Source organism: Homalodisca vitripennis, chromosome 2 (genome assembly GCF_021130785.1).
Source record: "Homalodisca vitripennis isolate AUS2020 chromosome 2, UT_GWSS_2.1, whole genome shotgun sequence".
Taxonomy (NCBI): domain Eukaryota; kingdom Metazoa; phylum Arthropoda; class Insecta; order Hemiptera; family Cicadellidae; genus Homalodisca; species Homalodisca vitripennis.
In genome coordinates, this window is record NC_060208.1 from 35,400,908 (window position 1) to 35,424,949 (window position 24,042).

Genomic DNA, 24,042 nt, shown 5'->3' on the forward strand with positions numbered 1-24,042 from the left:
TTTTATTTAATAAATAAATCCTTAGAGCATTGACAATCCTTTGCTTGAATTAAGGTCCGTTGCTCACGTCTGTTATGCATTGCCGTCACAAATACAAAAATACAGTAATAATGTAGTTATCTTTAAAATTGGAAAGTATAAGAAATAAAAACAAAAGAAAATCAACAACTTGACTGACATCAAGAACATTTCTGCAATCAAAAGTATATTATGATTCAACTGTCAGTCAACAGTTGAATCATGTGGCGATTGGGATGCGTGGGGAAGAGCCCGAAGGGAACTGTAAAAGCTCGATATAGAAGAGTGAAGCAAGAACCTGGAGAAGTAGCGAGGTTGTCTTGTGAAACGCGGTGAAAGGAGTGGAGGATGCGCCGTTGCATCACCGGGTGTACAACCTTTATGTGGGCCGGAGCATCAATCGAGACTTAGAACTACGCCACCCTCACGTCTCGCTGGGGAATTAGTTCTGTTTCACGCTAAATGAAAACATTTATTATGAACGAACAGACAAAAAGTACTTTAGTACTGTAGGTTTCATGGGGCTGAGTAATGTTATTTATTAACCACTCTAGAGGCTGGACAATGTCATTTCTGTCATTTCTGCCTGTTTATCTGTCTGTCTGCCTATCGGTCTATCTATGTGCGCGAAATCTTCAAAATAAATTGAACATGAAGCTTTATTTCTATATGAGGAACACTGAGTTCGATGATGGTGCACGTCACTCAATAGGGTTTGGCGAATAGTTTTACACTATTCTTATAGGTAACAATGATGGAAATGAGAAAATACCGTAATACATTTATAAACAAAGTGAGTACAAATTTACATGAAACTTAATTTCTTCACGTTCAAGAAGGGGTTCTGTGATGGTGCATGTCCAGTCATGGCATTTGGCTGAGTGTAGTTGATTGAAGTTTATCATTTAGTAACTGACACAATTTCTTTTTTGTTTTTCAGCGGATGTAAAAATGTATTTCTTTACCACTGTCTCTGTCATTGCATCTGACAATAATGACATGAGCTGTTGTTACGAACTCTTACCTTTTATATATATAGACAAGTATAATAAATGGCTACAACCTGCTTTTTCAGTGCACTAGTTTTCCCATTCGTTTAATTATTTTCAACAAATCTGGTCCCCTACGTAGGTAATGTATTTCGTTTCCTATGATTATGACAATAAAAGAGTACCACTCGCTCTGTTTTTATTGGTATCGTACAACAATGGCTAAGATACGGTTAAAGAATTGTTTTATTACAGGTCCATTAGGTACACCTCTCATGTATAATATTTTTATTTTGATAATATGTAGCTGGTATAAGAATTTGTTTTATTACCTACTTAATGTTCAATGTTTTGATGTACCAACTTAATGATAATATTTTGTTAAATTTGTGTTTTCAAATCCCAACTCTTTTTTTTAATATGAATGATATGGATGTCACATTGATAAAGATGGCATTAGTCATCATGCAATTTGAAGATTTTATGAAATAACAAGATTTTTAGAAATTGAACAATAAATTTGAGACATTTAGTAAGGCATAGTTTTAGAGGCCCTAATAGTGAATTTCATCATCAGAGAAGCATTTTAAAACCATTGTTTGACCTTCTCTCAGACGGTAGTTACCGTGAGTATTTACTCTTTCAAGATGATACTGATTTCAAGAAGGTCACTAAAAGCAAGTGACATTTACTTTCTTGACATTAAGTGCAGTTGAACTTTAGACCAGGATCATCAACACAACACAGGATCGTAAGGAGATGCGAGCAAACGTTGCGTTGGGACGATGCCGCCGAATGAGCTGAGGGCGGAGTCAGGCCAAGGCACCAAGATGTTCAAGACAATGGCTTGACTTTCTCTCACGCACGAGTGTGAGCATCCAGGTTCTACAGGTGGAGATTGATAGGGGTACCGTTGCACACTTCCTTGAATACGAAAATACAGTGTGTCCACAAAATCAAGACACACTTTTAAACAACTTTATTTACAAAAGTGTATAAGGACAAGAATGAGGTTAACAAATGATTAGAGAGTAATTACGGCGGTATAACTGAGCCCGGAATGAGCACCACGAATCTTCCTGCAGACGTCCACGTGAACTTGATCTCCTCCCATACTTCGATCAGGATTTCTAGGGTAATTGATTAAATCACAGCTCTGATTCGTAGCGCAAAATGCAATATAGGAACGTTATGACGATGCACACTTATAAATAAGTAAAATGTAGTCTCATTTCTAAAACCAATGTTGTTTATAAACTTTTATTCAGTCCGTTTTCATACGTCAGAATAACAACAGCAAAGTCATACATCTTTAATTTGATATCAGGTCTCAAAGCATGCAATATATGAGATTTGTAACCATTGAAGTATTTTTTAAAATCCTTGTGAACTGGAAACTCAGGGATATCCAAATCATGTCTACATTTCTGAACAAACACTTTTGGACTTCTTACAAAGCTGTTTTGAATACTCTCGACGGTTTCATCTTCTGTTTTTAGTCTACCTGTCCACGTGTTGTCCAATAAGCTGTCTGCGTCCTTACACTTCTTATCCTATCGATAAACTGACATGACTGTGGGCACACTGTATAATAGTAACTTACCCATATGTCTCGTAGACATTTAAAATGGTAATTCCTTGAAAAGTATTTTGTGATAGCATATTTTGAGGGAACGACATACACATTAAACATGTCCGTCCATAATGGTAGTGTTACGATGAACACCACATTTTCACCTTGTTCAAAAGGAATACTTATTGAAATACTATCGCAATCTATTACCAAGTTGGGTCAAACAAACATATATTGACGTACACCACATTCACGTGCATCGGTAGCTATACCCATTTGCAAAAACTGTTCAAATACAATTTGCCAAAACAATATAAAATAAAGTAACGCCATTTATAAATAACTAAATCATTATGTATAGAGAGTACAAGTATGGAGTAACTGTAAATTTCATTGCTAAAATATGTGAGTCAAGGATCACTTGGTAATTAATGAACGTTCTTCTTGTCCTAGCAATATGTAAACGGAAGCCAGATTATACCCTCATGCAGGTCGACAAATGTGGGAAACATAGGAGGTTATTATACTTGTGAGAGTTTCGAAATTTGCTGCTTAAAATTATTGAAATATGTGAACACGAGTAATATAAGGTCTAAAGTTATTTTTATATTTATTATTTATTGTATCCGCTCACAAGAACATATTCCGGATATTGTGAGGTGTAGAATTTACACAATGGTGTAGTACTGAATGTTCTCTTCATCTAAGAGTGGAAAATAGACTAGGGACATCTTGGTACAAGGTTTAACCAAACTTGATCTTCCAACGAATGTGCAGATGTGCACGAACTATTGCATTAAAGATGTGCATTGACGGTTTAAGAAGTAAGATGTTCAGGTAGGGTTGTTGACGTCACTCGTGCCGCTGGAAAATCCGAACCAGTAGATTGTAAATAAACTCATACCAATATGACCAACTATCTTATCCGGTTACTATGGTTACTAGACTGCTAATTAAAGAAACCTTACAAAATACAACCGGTCCTAATTCGTAATAAGACTGTTAACTTTATTGTACACAAATTTAATTTCATGAATTCTTCTTTAACAATGGGAAACTACTTTTTATAGTCACGAAGGAAAAAGGAAAACTGAAAGAGTCCAAGAATTATAAAACTCAATTTCATGTAGTAATTGTGAATATACAAAAGCTAAATCAAGTTTACGATTAGTACTAAAAAAGTGTTGCCTCATGATTTATTAATGAAAACTAGCATTTGTAATCCTGGATATGGATTTTTTAGATGGGCTTACAAGAATCGATGGACTTGTAGAAAAGAAACAATTACCTATATTCAAATCATTATTTCGCCAGTCTCCTCTTCGGAGTATTTTGAAAAATTTACAGTCTGCTGGATCGTGTGAGTTCAGGTGATAGGTTAAAACGCCAATCGAACATTCTGTTACACGAAGATGACTATTTTCTAATTAACTATCTTCTAGATGTACACGACTTTCTAGTGTCCGAAGCTGAAGAATAAACCAGGAGGGATTTACGGTTATTGCACTCTACTGAAAAGGAAGGTACAAGTCATTAAGGGTATTGATTACGCTGAAGAGGAAGGCTGCCGGTCACGAAGTGACACACAATCTGGAGGTCTTTGGTGTTGGAGGAATCGGTGAATGGTGAAAGTGTGGCTATTGTTGGGGGAAAGTGTTTACTGTTTACCAGTCTTCTGGAGGTCCTGTAGTAGGCTCCATTCTGCTAATCGAATGGTGATTCAGAAGTACGTTTTTAATCTATCCAGCGTCTTCAATATCATGATGTAAAAGACATCCATCATATGAATATACTCTTCATGTAAGCTTTTTAACGTTTGTTATTTGTGGAGTATTTTGTTCATAGTAGACGTAAATCATTTCGGAACTCGATTTGAAATTTGTATACAGATTACAAGAAGTCTATCAATGTTATGAAAGTAATTAAAAGACCGATAAGAAAGGTATCACACTAACAGTTCTTATCAGTTTTGTTTATATAACTTTTAACACTTTAACTTAAATTGGAATACTTCAAATTATTTAATGATGAAATACATATAGCATACATAATTTGTAATTTATGTCTGTATTGTACTTGTTATTTATAATTTGTGGAATAGTTTGTTCATAATAGAGTTAAATCATTTTGGAACTGGATTTGAAATTTGTATCGTTTGAATTTGCAAAAACAGTTTACTTTTTTGTTTTTTGACCGATTACAAGGAGTCTAACAATGTTATGACAGTAATTAAAACGAGATTAAAAAATCGATAAGAAAGGCATCACATCAACAGTTCTTATCAGTTTTGTTTATATAACCTTAAACACTTTAAATAAAAGTGGAATACTTCAAATTATCGAATGATGAAACACATACAGTATACGTAATTTGTAATTTCTTTAGTAATTGTGCTTTTCTAAGTAATCAGCTACTCATTTTAACTTGGTTAGCCACAAATTGCAAATGACGTGAAGCAATCACTCGACCCAATTTGATTATTGAAGGAGACTCCTACCTACTCTAACCTCAATAATATAGGCAAATGAACTGCAGAGTATACAGGATTATTTGGAGAAATCTCGGTGTCGGGTGTTGTGAAAGCGGCGCGGCGACGGCGTGGTTCATGTGCACTACTTACTGCATTTCTCACAGACCAGTTCTAGGTTCTTCTTCTATCGTGTAATTTTATCGGTGAGATTATGTAGCCATCGCTAAGCATTCGAGGTCTTAAGCAAAAATAACCAAGTTTATGGTGAGTTAATCTAACAATGGTAGCCATCTTGAAAGGATTTTTATGGCGATCATGACAGCGCGATTTAAATAAACGTGATTTTAATAACGAATAATCCAACAATGGTAGCCTACCTAACTTGAAAGCTTGGGATCCATACCTTGAAAGGATTTTTAAGGAGATTATGAAAGCGGGGTTTAACTAAACGCGATCAGAAATACCGAGCGTTCAAGTCTTTCATTTATTCGTGCACCAAACATTTACAAGCTCCTATTACTTGTTTAACAGCTACAATAATAAACGCTAGAGGTAACAAATATTGATAATTACGAGTTACGCATTAAGAATGTAGACAATATCGATAATTACGAGCTATGAAGTAGGAACAATATTTCCAGTGTTCACTATTTAAGTTTCTTTATGCTTAGATCTAGTACTTGTGAATTAAGTTACCTCTTAGTTTAGTGAATATATTTTAATTTAATAACAATTTTTGACAAATAACATTTCAAAATATTAAAATTACAATACCCTTAAAATGATAATTCCTTTATGCATATGCACCAGATTACTGTTATAGATATGAAGAGAAATATCTACCAACACATTTATTATACCGTATAAAAAAAACAAATTATACTATATTTGTGAAGGATTTTATTTTAATTCACATATATAAACATATTTTAACAGTTTAATTGTTTTAATTGCTAGAAAAAACATTTGGTTTATAAAAGGATATCATCTTATCCTTTATTTCTTTATATTTACGTAGCTTCCTTAAGTTTTCTGAAAAATAACATAACTACGAGTTAATAATTATATAATATTCTAACATATACCTACTTAATAAACATGCAGTAGCCTGTGTGGGGTTATGGAGCTTATTTGATTCATCGTATCCTGTATACAAGTTTTGTATCATAATATTCTATTCATTGTTAAAATATCAGCTGACCATGAGATTGTAAGGTGTTAAAAAAATTAACAAAATTCATATTTTCTGCTTTTGCAGATTTAAACTTAAACAATTTGGAAGCTCTGAAAACGTTCGTTACTTCGTCCGAACGTCTTAGCGGTGGTGTTTCAGTTAAGTTTTAAGCAAGCCTTCAGTTATTACCTGTACCGCAAACTAATTCCCTGTCCTTAACTGTTAATGGGGTCATAATTTGGCGCCGCTTTTCTCAAATGAGTCATAAAAATAATGAACGGACCAATATCCTTCATGCCTCATTAACAGCAACCAACATCCTTTGGGACAGAGTCACAGTTACAACAACACAGCTTTCTAGAACAGTTACAGAAGAGGGATAACATTGTTGAAATCTTTATAATTGTATAAATTAAAGTGGTGATTGTAAATTCGAAGAAGTGTGTTACAAAATTAGTTGAGCAGTGATGTAATTTAGGAACAAGTTACGGTTTTTAACTAATCACATAGTTTTCTACTTACTACATTATTACTGGTTTTTATTAGTTTGTACTCCAACTGACGATAATTAATGTGTATAAATCCATTTTGCAAATCTAGTTTTAGAATCTAGAAACTGAACGGAAATCAGTAAATTCAATTTTGAGTTAAATCTTCTAAGTATACTAAACGATTGTGACTTTTTGGGTTCTTGACTTGATAAATATAAATGAAAATAGGTTTTATTTTAATATTCATGCCAAAAAATGTTTTGGGCGTCTTCAGATTCTTCTGGTTCAAGTACAAATATTAGGATTGACACCATAAATACTTCAACTTTAATCTTTTTAAATGAGATATTAACCCATGCGTCTACAAATCGTAAAATTGATAGACCTACAGTTCCGAAGATTGGAAACAAGCGAACAAACAAAGACGGGGTGTCGTTGTTAATAAATACTGATAAATTAAACATACTACATGATTCTCCTGCTTTATTGTGATAATGTTACATATTTAAAACCATTACAGTATCAAAGTCCTGTTTTCCCGATACATAACTTGCCCAAATCGATATTAATCTAACTTGTAACAAGAAAAAGGAAATCGGCTGCAATACAATGGTCAGGAGATTTACGAAAGAATCGGCACGATCTATTGATTGCCATCTAACGATGTAACAATGATTACGAAGTACCAAATCTTCCGGGAGATCTTTCAGCTCCATGGACTTTTCCCCGCCTCGGGCATGGAGGTCTTGACTTAGCGAACTGGTATCCTGACATTTCCTCACGAGCTCATGACAGATGTGTACCGTGATCCTCTGTGATGTACCGTGGTAGGAAAGTGGGCTCAGTGGTCGACGTCGTGTTGGCGGACTTTCTAGTGTTGACCCGGGCTCACCGCGTGACCTGCTCACTGACTCTGGCGGGGGCGCCCATCTGGTGCTAAGCAGGAAGTCAACCGCCAATCTTCCTAGAACATCTCTTACCATAGGTTTCCGAGCTCGTGTTCAAATACTCCCTGTTGTACACATATGCGATATTTCTACTATAGCTTTTATAGCGAATAGTTCAAAACAGTTTTTTGAAATAACTATATGAAGAGGTGTGTATTAGTATACACTTGGTAGTACTGTTTTGGAAATATACTCATACTTCAGAATCGTTATTTTAGCCCAGTGGCCATAGAAACTAAGAAAATTGCAGATTGTCTTAAAGGACTAAGGAATTAGGGATTTTCATGGCTGGCTCGTTTCTTCAGCTATCATAACCAAACAGTGGCCCTTAGGCAACATGGGGACCAGGATCTTTTGTACGGCGTCTAAAATCATTAGTAACGCAGGTGTCTGTCAATTTAGTCTGGAAGGATTTTGAAGGAAACAGAATTTTTAGAAAATTTGATATTGTTCAGTGATACAAAAAAAATCGGTAACACTACGTTTCGAGATCTGAAACTGATATCTTTCTCAGGTGAATAACTAACCTAACAGTTAACTACAATTTAGGTTAATGTATAAACTACGAGTTGCTGGATACAAGCACTACTAATTCATCAGTTTTGTGTGATATTCTTTACCTCTGTTAAAAAACATGCTAAAACGTTCAAAAATCTTAAATTTGTAAACTTCTTATAAGCGATTTAAAGGAACATAATTTTAAGATACAAACAACGGATTTGTTTCAAGCAATCTCTTGCTTAAGTAATAAATGACAAGTGTAGTCTGCCGAGGTCACACACGTCTACAAATGTATATATTTAATTCTTGTACTCACAACCTTGACGCTTCCAATCACGCCTTATTAAATTTATGTTTGTCCACTTATATTCTTCACCTTGAACCCATGTGATGGTGAAATAAAAAATCATAGGAGAGATACGTGAGTTTTTCCGAAATATTAAAGCGCGTACAAAATTACAACTTTGGATTTTTATTGGGTCTATGTGATAGCATAATTCCATTTTCAGTAATGAAAGTAAAATAGCATCGCATTTTGATTTAACTTATTTATTTTTTGAAAACAAAAAAATAAAACATTTGATTAGCGATTATTTTAAATTTTGCCGATCGTGGTATGATATTTCTTAAAATTTCTATGGTATTGATAACGGCTTTTTATTGAAACTCACACATACTCGTATACGTACTCCTCCTCCTCGTATATATTCCATTCCAGGGCTTTAGTAGTAAAAAAAGGTTTGCTCCAACTTTGACTCAATAAATAAATCATAGGTTACTCATTATAATTAATGCCCTCTCTGGCCAGCACACCATCACATATAAATAATGTTGGTCACGATATTGTTACGCTGGCTAACTGACATTTCTGATGTTGCTATTCCTCCATCCAAAGGAATACAGAGATATGTGGTTGTCTGAATTATCAAAAGAGATTTAGTAATCTGCATTTTAATCTTTCAAATCATTAAACAGTAAGTTACCTTTATGTTTCTTAGTAGACCTTAACACTGAGCTATTAACAAAGACTTCTTAGTTCCGTTTAGATCAGTTACACATTTTGTATGCATAGTAGTAGTAGTAAACATTCTAATGTATAAAAAATTTACCATATTCAAAGCACCTGAGTACTCAATAAACATTACATTAATAATTACTAAAATGCATAAGTATTATTCCGCTAGCACATGAATGAGATAGAAAGGTGAGAATCTCCTTGATCGCAGCTATAAATAGATAAGTGGAGCTGTTTGCGCGATGAATATATGCCAGTGGAAGCTCTGACGGATCAAGGTCAGTGAAGGAGGAGTGAACTGGTTCTGTTGTCTGATGAGTCAGTTCTGGCTATAGGAACTGAGTAGCTGACCCAGAGACCCTAGTGCACCCACGTTACTTTCCTCTCACTAGGGACTTCCTTACTGGCTACCGTAGTCGGGTAGGTTTCGCTTTCCTTCCAGAGCTCAGAGATGTTATCAGTTACAACACACTCTGTTTTTTTTGTTAATGAAGATAGTTCATCTTTATTTTTAAATTTTGTTGTATGAACCCTGTTACTCGTTTAAATGCCAAGAATAATTCCAATATTTTGTTTACAAATATGTCCTATTTCTTGGAACCATTATTAGAATGATACTTTGGTCTTTTTGTAATGTTCCAGGAAAGAATCCTTAAATTAATTAACTTATCTGAATTAAAAACCACAACTAAAGTAATTTCATAACTTAAAAAGGTATGGAATCCAAACAAATTCAATCAAACTATAGGTCTTCCGTGAAGCTAATAATACTTCAAAGTTTCTTGACTTTGATCAATATTGACCTTCATTCTCCAGATGCTAAGGCCTTAAAAATGTCCTCTGTTGAGCCTAAAAGTGCAACACTGTTTTAGGAAACAGAATGCAAACTTCCACTCAATAAAATACAATAAAACTCATTGACCTAACAATTATTAAAACAGCTACAACTAATTGCTCTTGAGTAGGATTTAAATAAAAATCTTAACACCCACAGAATTTTTGGATAATGACAAAATTAGAAAGGACCCATAAGTACAAATTATTTTTGAAATGTTAAATAATCAAACGTGCCCTAAAATCATGTAACTTATAAAGTCAGGAAATTTCTTGAAAGATTTTCACTTAAAAATGTATTGTCTTGTAACTATACTGTTTTGGCTATGTGACTGGTATAATAGAAGTTTTATTAAGTTAAAACTACGTTTTCTGAATACATGAGTTTCGTGCAAATGGAGGAAAATCGGCGTTGTGTTTTGTATAAAGGATATCGCACTTTTAGTAATTATCATGAGATTAGCTACCAATTTTCGTCTATTAGTTAATTGCATGGTTAAACAATACGATGATATTAAACATTTTTTTATTTAAAATTGATAAAGTACATTAAAATGTTGATATTGCACATCCTTTCTAATATTATAAATGCAAGTTTGTTTGTACGTTATTAAATCACGAATTAACTACTGGATCGATTGTACTGACATTTTCATAGACAATCTTAGGTTCCCTGGATAATATAGGCCTTCCTATTTCTAAAATCCCTCCGGGTTACGCCCCACTGGTCTCTAAAGTTGTTTCAAATCCCAAATTTGTTTCTAAGTTTGCATTACAGCAAACAAATATTATTAATATTTAAAGAACCTGTTCAATTAATTAACTGTTCTCTATAAAGGTTGTTTTATGACAATAAAAGCGTATTTTCAATTAATTTAACCAAAATTTGTTTACACTTCTGGTGTGAAAGCATAGAATAAGCTTGATAGCAAATACACTTCTTATAACAACCATTCCTGCAACCGCTGTTGAATACAGAGTATAAAAATATCCAGATAATAAAATTAAAAGTTGTATATAAGATATATAGGTATATATATCTTATACTGTATATATAATACTACTTGTATACTGTATTCAACAGCGGTTGCAGGAATGGTTGTTATAAGAAGTGTATTTACTATCAATATACATTATGATCGGGGAAATAAAGCAAAATTAGCAATGTCTCAACAATAATAAGATAGTAAATTAAAATGGCTATACTTTTTTATATATATTTCCTTGATCGTGAAACTAAGAATGTTGAAGATAAACAACATGCGTATCAAAAGGATAGTTAACTCAGAGCCCACGAAATTACATGCGAAGCCGCGGGTGATTGCTAGTTTTATAATAAATCTACAACTGATCTGAGTTTTATGTCCAACTGCACTATTTAAAAATCCATTGTAAAACTAGAGAGAATTTCTTGCAGCATTCTCTACAGCCTAACTGCAGCTGTATGATCTCTAAAGTAAGCAAATTTTAAAACAAATAAATATTCTTAGCTAAAGACTAAAAATTTGTGACCCACGTCAATACACTTTCCAGACTCATTCATGGACATGGTATAAAAAGTCTTTAAGCCTTCTCTTGTGTTCCCCTACATAAACTGATGATTGTTTTGGTTTTTCCAGGCGTACCAGAGGACACGGGGTACGGCCGTGCAGATCGCCAGGATCGCTGCAGGAACGGTCATCGCTGTCACCTTCATCCTCGGATTTTTCATGCTGGCCTCCGCCTACATCACAGCCTCTGCGTCTTGCGCCAATTATAACTTCCAGGAGGCCCTCAGACAGGTACTGTCCTCAAGTCCTTTTCTAGAGTCTCTGTACATGTTATGATTAACAGTTATAAGTCTTCGTCTACACTAAATGACTTCAGAGTTGTCCAAGTCCAGATTTTCCAAGACGGTACCACAAGGAAGGTCTTAAAAGAAACTTGTATTAGTATAATATTTGCTTATATCAAAACCAATATCTTGGAATACTTTCAATACAGGTGATTTAACACAAACTAAACATTGGAATGTACATTCAAATCTCTGTGTCTAACTTCGTCTTAAAACAGGTTTTATACTGACTGGCCATGGTTTAATAGTGCTTAATACCCCACTACCTTAAAAGTCAACTTAACTCAAGTTCCCGTAAAGTTTTTGTCAGAAGAAATAATGTTCTATAATTATTTCTTAAGGATGTAACTGACCATTAAGATTGGTTGAGTGAGTCAAAGTTCTCATGATTTGGAAAAGTTGCCTTGAACAACTTTTGAATACGTAACCCACAAGAAAAGAATAATTCATAGTAACTTCCATGTGAAAATAAAGAATATTACGGGTGTGAAGTCATACGTGATAAAAACGGCGCAACCTTGACTGATAAGCCTTATCTACCTTCAGTTTCGGTTATGTGAATAGGCTATTTGTCAATGTAAATTGAAGAGAGTTCCATTGTTTGTGTGAGACACCTGTCACTGCAGCGTCATTATTTGCTACATGCTTGCAATTCCTTTAAAATATCCTTGTCGTTGTCTTTAGGCTGTCTTTGAATAATTGTCCAGCATTTATCAATTCACCCTTATAACCAACGATTATAAAATTCATTAATTAGCATTAGTACATTTTAAAATAATTATGAATGAAGGAAAATGAGTTTAGACGAAACCTTGTTACAAGTGGAGAACGATTGTTTCCTTAGATAATAATTTGATTATCGATGGCAAAAAGATGACCTTAAACTTTTACATAGAATCACAGTACAACGATGGGTACTACAGTTGTTATTGCCATCTTGGACATTAAAATTATTAAAACCTATGGGCATCGTCATTTTATGCCCAGAGGATAAGAAACACCAGATTCCAATTTACACCCACCCTCAAGCCATCCTCATAGACAGCTGTATTACAGTAGTATGTCAGGATTGAGAGTATGAAAGACTTTACAGTTGACATTAAGCTAAGTATAATGGAAAAGAAACATTCCGTTTCTGAACCTCCGTGCAAATGCACAAACATCCTAACAACAGAATGTGAAGCTAATATACACATAGAATCCATTTCAATCCGTACAATTTATGGATGACAGCGAGTGTTTGTCATGGTTTAAACATGTCTTGACAGAAATATTTTAATTGGAGGTTATATTAACATTGTCAGCCAATATTTATTTACTTCTAAATGTTTTATTTAAATAACTAAAAGCAGAACTTTTGAGAAGTCATAAATTATTGCAGATGAGTTTCCTGTGAGGAAAATGGCTTCTAGCAAAAACAACATTCCATATAGAAGATATATGTATATTAAACGTTTACTTCGTGATTTAGTTTCAATGCCTGTTGCTTCAACACATCTATTCATCAAAATAATCCTTTGAAACGTTAATATTAGAGTGTATGGCTGGCTCTACTTCAACAAGAAATTATTATCCTTGGATGAATTATTTCATCTAAAGCTCAGGAGATTTTTCAGTGTGTGGAACATAAATAGGTGTTCGATGGACTAACGACTATGACTGTCTGGGAACTATGACTGTCTGGGAACGGACTAAATAAGACAACCTGCCGTCAGAGCTGCAGCTGCTGCACATGATCAGTTATTTTGTTTCACTATTCCTTATAAGGGAGTAGGATGGATAGGTAGGTATAAATTAACGATACTAGCAGAAACAATCATATCGTATAAATGAGCTTGAATTATATAAGGAGATTTGGAGGCAAGATCATACGTGTTATTTCTTGCTCTTCCTCATGTTTTCTATTTTTGTTGCTACCAATGCAAAAAAACTTCTAAAGGCCACTAAATGTTCTGTATCAAGAAATATATTTTGGAGCAGCCTTATAATAATAATTAATTTTAATCATCCAGCCATTATTTTATGTTGTAGAACAGTTGGAGGTGCCTATATTTTAAAAACTGACGTTATCATAACTGATTTATACCCAAACGTTTTTTAATAGTTTGTAATGGTCATTTGTTAACAATTTTTCACGGAATAAATATTTAAAAACTACATAGTTTACAAGATATGGTTTCGATACGTATCGTACTCGTATATTAGTATTAATACCATACCGTAAATAATAGGCTATGTTGAGAAATTTCACTACGGACTGTCCTGCATTTTCCTTTTATACGGCTATAGTATCATATTAGTAATACACAGAACTACAAAACCAACAATACAGAATAAATAAAAAGGGTAACAGTGTTCTAGTGTTAGCGTTGCTCTATTGTCTCACACAAAAGGTGATTAAACTGTCACATTTCAAAGCTCAACGGACTACGTACTGAATACGGTGCTCTGTTATCGTCGGGTGACAAAGAACGGTGAGTCGTCCAACAACTAACTGATAGGAACTAAATGCGACGTTACTTTTTGAATACGTTGACACAAATGTCAAACGCGTTCCACACCACAATGGCAACAACGGGAAACGCAACAATAGACAAAATAGAAACGATACAATGGTGTTCGGTGGTGTAACGTAAAAACACGGTTTATTATAGTCAGCCGTCGAGCCGCACCGCGAGATTGCGTCACGCAATTATCAGCGACTGCGACGCCATCTGCTTGCTAAACCGCAAACTATCTCGACTCACGACTAAATGCAGACTCGTGATCAGAATATACGCGTATTCAATTAAAGATGAAATATTGTATTTGTGGTCTAGAAGCCAGGAAGGTACGCTATGATGAAGGTGGTTTGACGGAGAGGTTTCTAATTAGTTTTCAGAGCTAAAGATTAACAGTTAAGGAGCACAAGAAGACCGTCGATTAGTAAAAAATATTTTCTAATTTATTTTAAGTAAATAGATTTGAATTTTTATCTGCTATTTATTTTAGATTTATTTTATAATTTGCTAGTAATTAAAATGCAGGTAGCCAACAACTTATAACATATTGTGTGAAATTTCCGGTGGTTTCTTAGATAATGTTACGTGTCAAAATTTATGCTTCCGGAAAATCATCTCGGAAACATGACATATTTCAGTATATTCAGAATATTTCATTCCAGAGGATAACAGTATACGTTCTTGTTCAATATTACATATAATATAAGCACACATTCATAAGTATAGTATATTTTTTATTTTACCCCCACAATATAAAAATATACAATTAATTCTAACTGACAGCAAAAACCACATGTATTTTTGGAATTCATACCAGTATTCATGAATTCCCCAGTATTGTTTCGTTATATAAACTCGAAGGGGAAATTTATCCCTCAAACAATCCCCTTCAAGTACATCACTTTTGTATGACTTGCGCCTAGAGTAAAGTTTAAAATTGTTGAACATATGGTCAGTTTGGATCATCGAAATAGTTTCAAACAGAATAATAGAAAGCAGGATGGGTAAGACCGAGTCGTGACCAAGGTAGAAAGTCCTGGGAATATCAGTCAAGCGTGTGAATACAGTATTGGGCACTGAAGAAGAAAGTGATACCCGGCGCGATACTGTTGGAAAAGTTGCAATCGAAACTTCATAGAAAGCAATGACAGTTTTTCTCTTAGGACAGGAAGCTGAGGAATTGCGCTGCTTTCTGTGTGATTGGATATTCTGGATGGGTAAGGTTAGGGGCCGCCATCTCTCGAAATCCATGAGGAAGGATTTTAGGCATTACTCTGTCATGTCTCCTTTGAAGAAGAGGTGGCCAGCTCTGTATCAGCCTCTCCAGTCAAAGCGGGCAGGGGCAGCATGCCCTTATGTTAAGGCTAGCAACAGCCTGCCTTTAATGCCTAGGGAGGCTCACGAACTCTAACAGTTCATAGAACTATACCCCCCGTAGAAGACGAGACCTATTGATGTACTCTTGCACCCCAATATCTCGATTTTTGCAGCTAGTGATGAACCGCTTCTGAACATTCATAAGGCTGCCCAGATTTAAGTGACATATCTATTTTTGGTACCTAGTGAAGGTTTAACTGGAAGGTATGAAACAGCCTTCCAGTTTAATTCCTTCTGAAAGAACTGAATCCTTCTGGTATAGTTTTATAGGAAAAGTTGAAATACAAACTTCATTGAAAGAAAAGGCAGTTACATATTACAATCTATAGTAGTAACATACCCGTATATCGAGAAAATCCGCAGTCCTCAGGTTACCAAGTTTCATCTATTATATTCATTAAGTGTTTCCAGATTTAGGAAGACTTTCAATAGAGAGTTAGGGATTAAATGTTGGTTATTAACGGGCAAAACACGTACCCACTCGCCTTGTGTAGTGGATACAGCGGTTACTGGCAAGGTAACCAAGACAAGCAACTTGGCAGGTTCTTGGATGGACAGCCAATGAGTTATTCTGTACTATCAAGCAGCTTGCCTAATACGGCTTTTTGTCGTCGATTCATTGTTCCTAAAAGGAACATAGATGAGGATAAACAGGCTTGTCCCTTTATTGAATACTTTCCTTTACTAAAACCCACATGATATTTTGTAGTACATATGAGATGGTCAGGTTTTTAGTAATTTTAGGAAATCTAGAACCGTTTAATATTGTCATAAAGAAAACTTAAATATGCATATCTTGTCATGCTCCTATCTCTTGAATATAGTGAGACGAAAATTGAAGAAGAAAATAGTTGTGTAAGCAATGTTTCGACACGGTGTGAACAGAAAAACTTAGACATTAGTTGTGATGACCACGTAGATGTGATCTGCTTGACTTTGGATTGTTCATTTCAATTGAAAATTGGAATTGTCTACGATCCTAGTAAAAAACGCAAAAAGGACGAAGGCCAATGTAGTGTGTAGAGGTATCTCGTATTAATTATATTTATATTATACTAAGTTTATCTTGACATAAATGCAGAACGCGAAAACGGATCCGTATTAATAACTAAAACCATGAAGTCTTGCTATTTGAGCATTAAATTTAAGAAATATAACATGTTTTAACAAAAGAATATAAACTTTGGCCTAAATTAATATAATTCATAATGTATTGAAGAAAATACAAAGAGAAGAATATTTCGCTAACTGTTTAGAAGACATTCTCAGGAATAGACTTCACAGAACGAGACCATGGACATCCAATCCGCAGAGACCTGTACTCTTCTCTATCTTATGGAGAATCAGGTCAAGGAGTCTCTCAACTGCGGTCGTTCCCTCTCTCGCAGGCCAACGACCACGTTAGACCTTCATTTCTGTTCATATATATCCAGGGCTGTACCTAGACGTTTGTATAGAGGGGGATTTTAATTTTCAGCCACCTTTACATCCATAGTATTTTATAAAGTAAGTAAACATATTTCGTTTACCCTTTCAGCCCTATTGGAGCCACAACATGGCCGCCAACTGATATCCACTGGGTTAGACACTGCAACACGGAATTTTCATAAAACTTTTAGTACACTTTTTCAATCTAGTGGAACAAGATTGTGAAATCTTCATATTCGTGGAATACATTATAATTATTGAAAAGTATAATAACATGGCATAACAAGAGACTGTCAGAAGCGGTGTGTCCTCAAAATTGCTGAATAAGTTGTTATTAAAAAGAAGTTACAAATATTACTTACTTAATCTAATTTTGATGTATTATTTCCCCCATCGTGTACCTGCAGCATTTCTTTAAATTATATTTCCTAAAAATTTCGCATTTGATACATATCGAATGAAACATTTAAAATATCTTGTTATTATAACATAATTTGTAATTATGTAAGGTTAGTTATTTACCTGAAGAAGAGATCAGATTGCAGATCTCGAAACGTAGTTTTACTGATTTCGGTACTTTCTGATAAACAGAGGCCACCGATAATAAACAGGATTTAGCAACTTTGGTTGTCCCATAACTTTGGGTGCTTTGAATAGGTGGTCTCCGTTTAATCAGAAAGTACCCTGATTTTTTGTTGCATTGAACGATGGCAAATGTCTGGAAAAATCATATTTCCTTCATAAAAATATCTTGGTAGCGGAATAATAAGATGTGTTTAAGATCGAGATCTTAACACGGTTCTGGAGATTCTCAGCTGATGTTCTTGAGAGCTCCCTAACGACCTGTCCATCTAGAGGTGTCCTCTGGGTGACCGGTGACAATTCCAGGACAAAGCCGTGGAAAGCGGTGAGGAGAGAGCCGGTAGTTTCGGCCGGCCGACCAAGCGAGGCGCTACTTTCGCGGCGGAGCTAAGGAGGAGGCGGGGTGACACTAGCTAGAATACGCATGCGCACCACGGTTCCGCGGGTCAGCTCCAGGGCTTATACTCCCATTATACATGAGTAATGAGGTAGACAGAGGAAATGCCCGCTAGCAATTGAACTTTAGAGTTCACTGTGTAATAGAATAGGTTACAAGGTATTCTAATAAGTGTTCGTTCATTGGATTCGAATTATTTTGTAACACAGTGTACTACTAACTATTCATAATCGAAATATTTCATAATAACAATTAGAATGATTTCAACTAGTTTAACCATTGAAAGATTCTCTTGACGCTTTAGCACCAATTGGAGAAACAAAAGCTAACCTCGTTATTTACATACCGAATTACTGTAATATAAGTTATTTTATATAATATAAACCGATAATGGAGTATCAAAGAATCTGATTAAATAACTTTGCTAGCTTTTGGCTTTTTGACCCCAGAATCAATGGAGTTCTTGATAGGACCAAGAGGAATCTCCCAGTAGGTACCACCTTTAAATCTCTGGGACGTTTCTAAGTTTTCGCATAGACAACGTAAGACAATAACACGATTTTAAGAAGAATCTGTCTGGTCTTAAAGCAAGATTTATTGCTGATTAATCTATTTAAACATGCTAATTTCAATTGACCTATTTAACATAATCCCTTTATCATCAATAAACTAGTAGTTTTAAATTCAAATAATTTCCATTCCTACATTAAATGTTTATTATGAATTAAATACGTGCATTTAGAAAGAAAAACATTTAAATGTATTACTTCAATGTGTTGACTTCCAGAAAATAGAAATAAGTTGTTAATTTTTGATCAAGGTAGAGATGCACCAATTTTTTGTTAACGATGAAAGCACCGCAAATATTTGTCACAAGTTATTCGCCAAATCCCATTCGCCAAATCAAGTTATTCAAATGATTCGAGAGCAATATTGACCTTACGCTATTGATCAAGTGTATTCCAGTATTTGACTCAATTAACGATATTTCAAAGAATTCGTATATTCTATAGAGGTTTATTCGATACGTGAATACTATCCTATCAGAACATCCCATAATCAGTGTCTACCAATTTTTTCCAACTTTGAAGTAAAAGCAAAGTGAATTATATACTGAAAATCTCTACAAGTTGTAAATACATATAGGAAGTCCCATAACTGTCGGTGAAAAAACTCCTAAGGATAAAAATATGTAAAATCTTGTTAAAACATTTCAATAAAGTATTTTATTATTCCCCTTCCACTCGAGGTGGTATAAGAAAAATACAAATTCTTGTTAAGAAAACACCTTTTAGTTCTAAAACAATTAAATATAAAGTCATCACACTTGATAGCTATTGTGATATTCAACTTTAAATATAACAGCTAATTTGTAGCAAATTATTTTCATAACTAAAGCACTATTACTACATTCTGTAATTATTTAGACAAACAATCGCATACGAGAGAGCAAAATATGGATTTAGATATATCGATTTCTAACGGAACGTGTTATTCTTTACAAAGGACTTTCTTAAGATGTATTTATACGATATTTACTTTCATAAGTCCATTTTGGCCAAATTAATACAAGTTTTTATTACATTTTGGCTATAAAAGTCAATATAGTTTATTATGTTAATTATTAAAAATGGCAAAAAAAGAAAATAGTAATCAAGTTTGAAATAATGTGCATAATACAGCACAAATGAAACATAATATCCATGCCCAATGGCCAGCAGCTATAAATGAACAGATTCTCCAATACTTCTCAATGAATTGTTCTTAAACAACATTTTAACACTTTTAGGTAGTCTTTCTCTAATTCCAATAATTAAGGAAGGATGTAAAAGGGTTTACGACATTGTATAACTATAGTTTTGAATAAATTTGACCATGAAACATAACACAAAAACATTGGAACGAAATACGCTTGAATTGTGTTCCACAAAGGAGGATTCAAACAAGGGAATATTAGAATTTGGACAAATTTTGAAATGATTTTGCAAGATCAATTATACTATACAGTATTAGACATTAATTGATCCAGTGACAAACAAGTAAAAATGATTGCAATTAAAATCTTAATCTGTCAGTGTATTTTACATTTTTATTCTCGAAAAGTGTCACTTTCATATTATTTTCAAAATTAAATGACTCGCTTTCTTTTTATGCCTGGGTGAAAGTGTGTACGCCGATTTGGTGATATCTAAATGGGCGCTGATTTGACCCATTCGGGTTCTGCTCTTTGGGCAGAAGTTTTTGCAGTTCACGCTCCGCTGGCACCATGTGTGCAACACCGATCCAGGCGTTTTCCCAACGTAATGACATTTTACTCCGCGGCCCACCGGTTGGGCAACTCGCTTTCTCAGGTGAACGGCCTGTCCGCCCGCCTTCCCGCCCGTCCGTCCTCCGTCTGACCGGATGACGTAATGTGGTGTTGATGCGAGTGTCTTTTGTACCTCGCCAATTTGCAAAATAAAATTGGTTTAGATGTTTACCTTCTTAAGTTGGATTAGTTTAACTGTCAATATTTTATACACAGTTTTTCTACGTCAGTGGAATTTTAATTTATTACACTAACAGTTTTTATTTTTTATTATTTTTGGGCGAAAAGGTCCAAACTTACTTGAAATTATTTATGACTCCTGAGAATCGAACCCGTGACATTTGGATCCGCAGCCTTACCCGTACACTGTGGCAAAGGTCTGTTGGCCGGTATTCAGTGTTTCCAAACAGATTACAACACTCATGCTATGTTCAGTATCTCAGTTGAGCAACAATCCATTTGCTTTCAGCTGTTACAAACTTCACCATAACGAGTCTGATAACTTCTTAGAGGATACAGAATGTGGAGTGTCTCAACCTCTAAAGCACAATCGCAAGTATTGGCCATTGTTATCCCCAATACTTTCATTAAGTATGGGACAATCAAATAATATGTAGGGTCTTGTAGTCGAATTCCACTTCTTGCTTCATATAGTTTTGTAGCTGAACAACAATACTTTTTAGTTGTGTCGCATGGTTTTCACCCGGCCTTGTAATTCCCAACCAGTAAGAAAAACAAGATTCGTCTTTAAACCGAATTTATTCAAGGGTAGAAAATGTGTTGCACCCATGGTTGTGTATCTAGTTAAGGTTAAGAATAAAAATAAATAAATATTTTAAATCCTGTGGCTAGGTAGGAATATAATGATGAAAATATGAAATTTCAAAATGAATAGGAGAACAGAAAGTAGGTATAATATATATTGTAGTTAAAGAATTAAGGAACACAAATATAATAAGAAAGAAAAATGTACATAGACATAAAAACAGGATGGAAATAAATTCAGAAATAAAGAATGGTAACGACTTAACGAATGATAAGTCTTGAATTTTATAAGGACATTCAAGACCTATACTCTTCTTTTCTATACGCAAAAGAAAAGTTATTCTTGTCTTTAGCCAGTCATCTTCTCAAGTTTTCAATTTACTGAAATGTAGAAAAAATGGAGTGTTTTTATTTAGTACTATAACAACAGAATTATGATATTAAATTTGAAATACCTAGTCTAGGGTCTTTAAACATATGTGGATTCGCATTGTTTATTAACACAGTATAGCAAATGTATTATATATAGTGTTAATTAATATTAACTATTGTGTGCTATAGATTTATTATTTTTCAATGTAAAAACGCGTCGTTCATTTCTTTATTGAATCAAAATTCTAGAACTGCAACATTTTATTTTTGAAAAGTTTTTCTTTATTATCACCAGAAAGGAGCAAACAAATGTCTTCCAAGATCGAGTTATATAAGATCCCGAACCTAACCTAACCTAACCTTAAGTTGTGCAACGCCACCAAACCATTAACGGTCTGAATCCAGTTTTTTGCTACCAACAATCAGCTGATCGCGCCTACTGTTCTTGTATGGGTACAAGCGACAACTGATTGTGACGTAAGCTCCCCACTTCCTGTTCCTGTACAGTCGAAGCCACTTTCTCCCTCTCTTTTCACGAATGGATTTCCCACTACCAGATATGAGCAAGAGAAAAAGTAGACAAATAGTTGCTTCTTTCTCGGAGAATTCGTAAGAGGGCGATAGGAAATACATGTTAGAAAAGCATTCGTGCTGATCTGCAGAAGAAATTTATTTTAGGGGGTTGAGTCAAAGTCAAAGAAAGATGGATGTGATTAAGGATAGAGGGGAATCTGAGATTATATTCCTGATATTATTGACGGATAAACTTTTAGTTCAAATCGGTGTTAATAGCTACTCTCCCGCTGGGATTTAATTCCTTGATCAATTAATCTAAGAGCGACATGAAAATAACTTGTGAAAAGTTATTATAATGGTGCAATAAAAAAAGGGAAGAAACAGAACAATAGTCTTTTTTCCATGTAAAGATGTATTATTAAATTTTAAAATGCTGAATTAAATAAAAAAAGATCATACAGATAAAAGTAGGTGAATAGTAAATAGAAAACATGTTCTTTTGCCACAATGCATCATTGAAGGACTATAAATAGGATCAACATAACACATTTTTATTTGGTTTCAGGAATTGGAGGAGCAACCACAATACCAACACTTGGTAGCTGTCGACCCCCTGTCAGAGGAGAGCGGAGAGAATAAACAGGAGAACCTGGTGCCACCCCCGCCGCCACCACCTGCCCCCGCCGTCCCAGTCCAGCAAGACGCCACAGCCCCCATTCAGCTGAAGCTGCCTCTTACTCTTGACTTCGACGATCTCGCAGGTGTACGTATATTTTCACACATAAGATATAACAACGTGACCTTTGCAAATAAATTATTTGAAGAGACACAACCCTTCTGACGTATCAATAATCTCACTTTTCAACTATAACGTGTCTTTTCTTTGTCTGCTTCGATCTTACTATTTTTATTTCTATGACTGCTGATGAACAGCCAAGTGCAGTAAATACTAAGAACTAAGGTTGGTGATACAGAGCCTGGTGGAGAAGAACCAACGGTCGCGGATGAACTGTGTGGTGGAGAAGCGACGTGCTGAGGAGGTGATGGACCATCAGCCCAAGACGGTGAGGCTGCCGTTCGGAGTGAACCTGACCACAGACCCGCGCTACGAACACGTCACCGGCGAGAGGATGGCGATATTTTGTGAGAGCGGCCACGACCAGAGGTAAGAGAGTATCCAGTGAGTTCAATTAACTCGTTAACGACCAAACACTTGCTCAGCTAATTACTGAAATTCTAGAAACCCTTTAAAATAGGGTCGGATGAGGGAAGAAGTTTCTTATCTCAGCCTGCGTCTCCACAGGTCTAATATACCAACTCAAAGTCGTTTAACTCAATATCCAACAAGAACTGTAATTAACAGTTATGTACTAATACGTACAATATACCTAGAAACTAGAAAGGCCATTACTCTAAACTTTTTAACACCATCTATCAGCTTGAGTCAGAGGTTTACCACGTTTGTCTCATATTGGGGTGTATAATAACAGGTTGACTGATCTATGTTTGCAGCCCAACAGCTTACCTAGGATAAGAAGAACGTCATTCGACTTACGATGTTTACAATTATGTATAAAAACTCTCTTCCCTCGATTTGAGATCCCATTTGCAGAATCAGCCTGCATTAGAGAATAGGATTAACTACTCTCATCTAACTACTTGTTGAAACTAGATACCATAAAATTATCTGTAAAATTATTTATTTTCAGCTTTGTAAATGAGCAACTGAGGTTGGCTGTACGTACTTGGGATTTGGCCAATACTTTGAGTGAAATAAAGCTTACCATACAACAGCATCTATGTTTGAAACCTTATGAGTTTTACTTTGTGTGTTTGTAAAAATAAACTAAGAAATAAAATGTAATCATTTAATCTAAAGACAAACTAGTATTGAAAATGTAATTAATTATAGTGTTATTTTAGACCTAATTTTAAGTATTTGAAAGGGGT

General features: G+C 34.8%; 1 protein-coding gene across 2 annotated transcripts in view; it reads left to right on the forward strand.

Moving 5' to 3' along the window:
- LOC124353795 (WAS/WASL-interacting protein family member 3) overlaps window positions 1-24,042 on the forward strand; it is a 49,027-nt gene that overhangs the window by 19,019 nt on the left and 5,966 nt on the right. For both annotated transcript variants that reach the window (XM_046803792.1, XM_046803793.1), the window contains exons 2-4: window positions 11,632-11,793; window positions 22,658-22,855; window positions 23,067-23,257. In XM_046803792.1, the coding sequence (XP_046659748.1) occupies window positions 11,632-11,793; window positions 22,658-22,855; window positions 23,067-23,257 (551 nt within the window). The remainder of the gene's footprint in view (window positions 1-11,631; window positions 11,794-22,657; window positions 22,856-23,066; window positions 23,258-24,042) is intronic.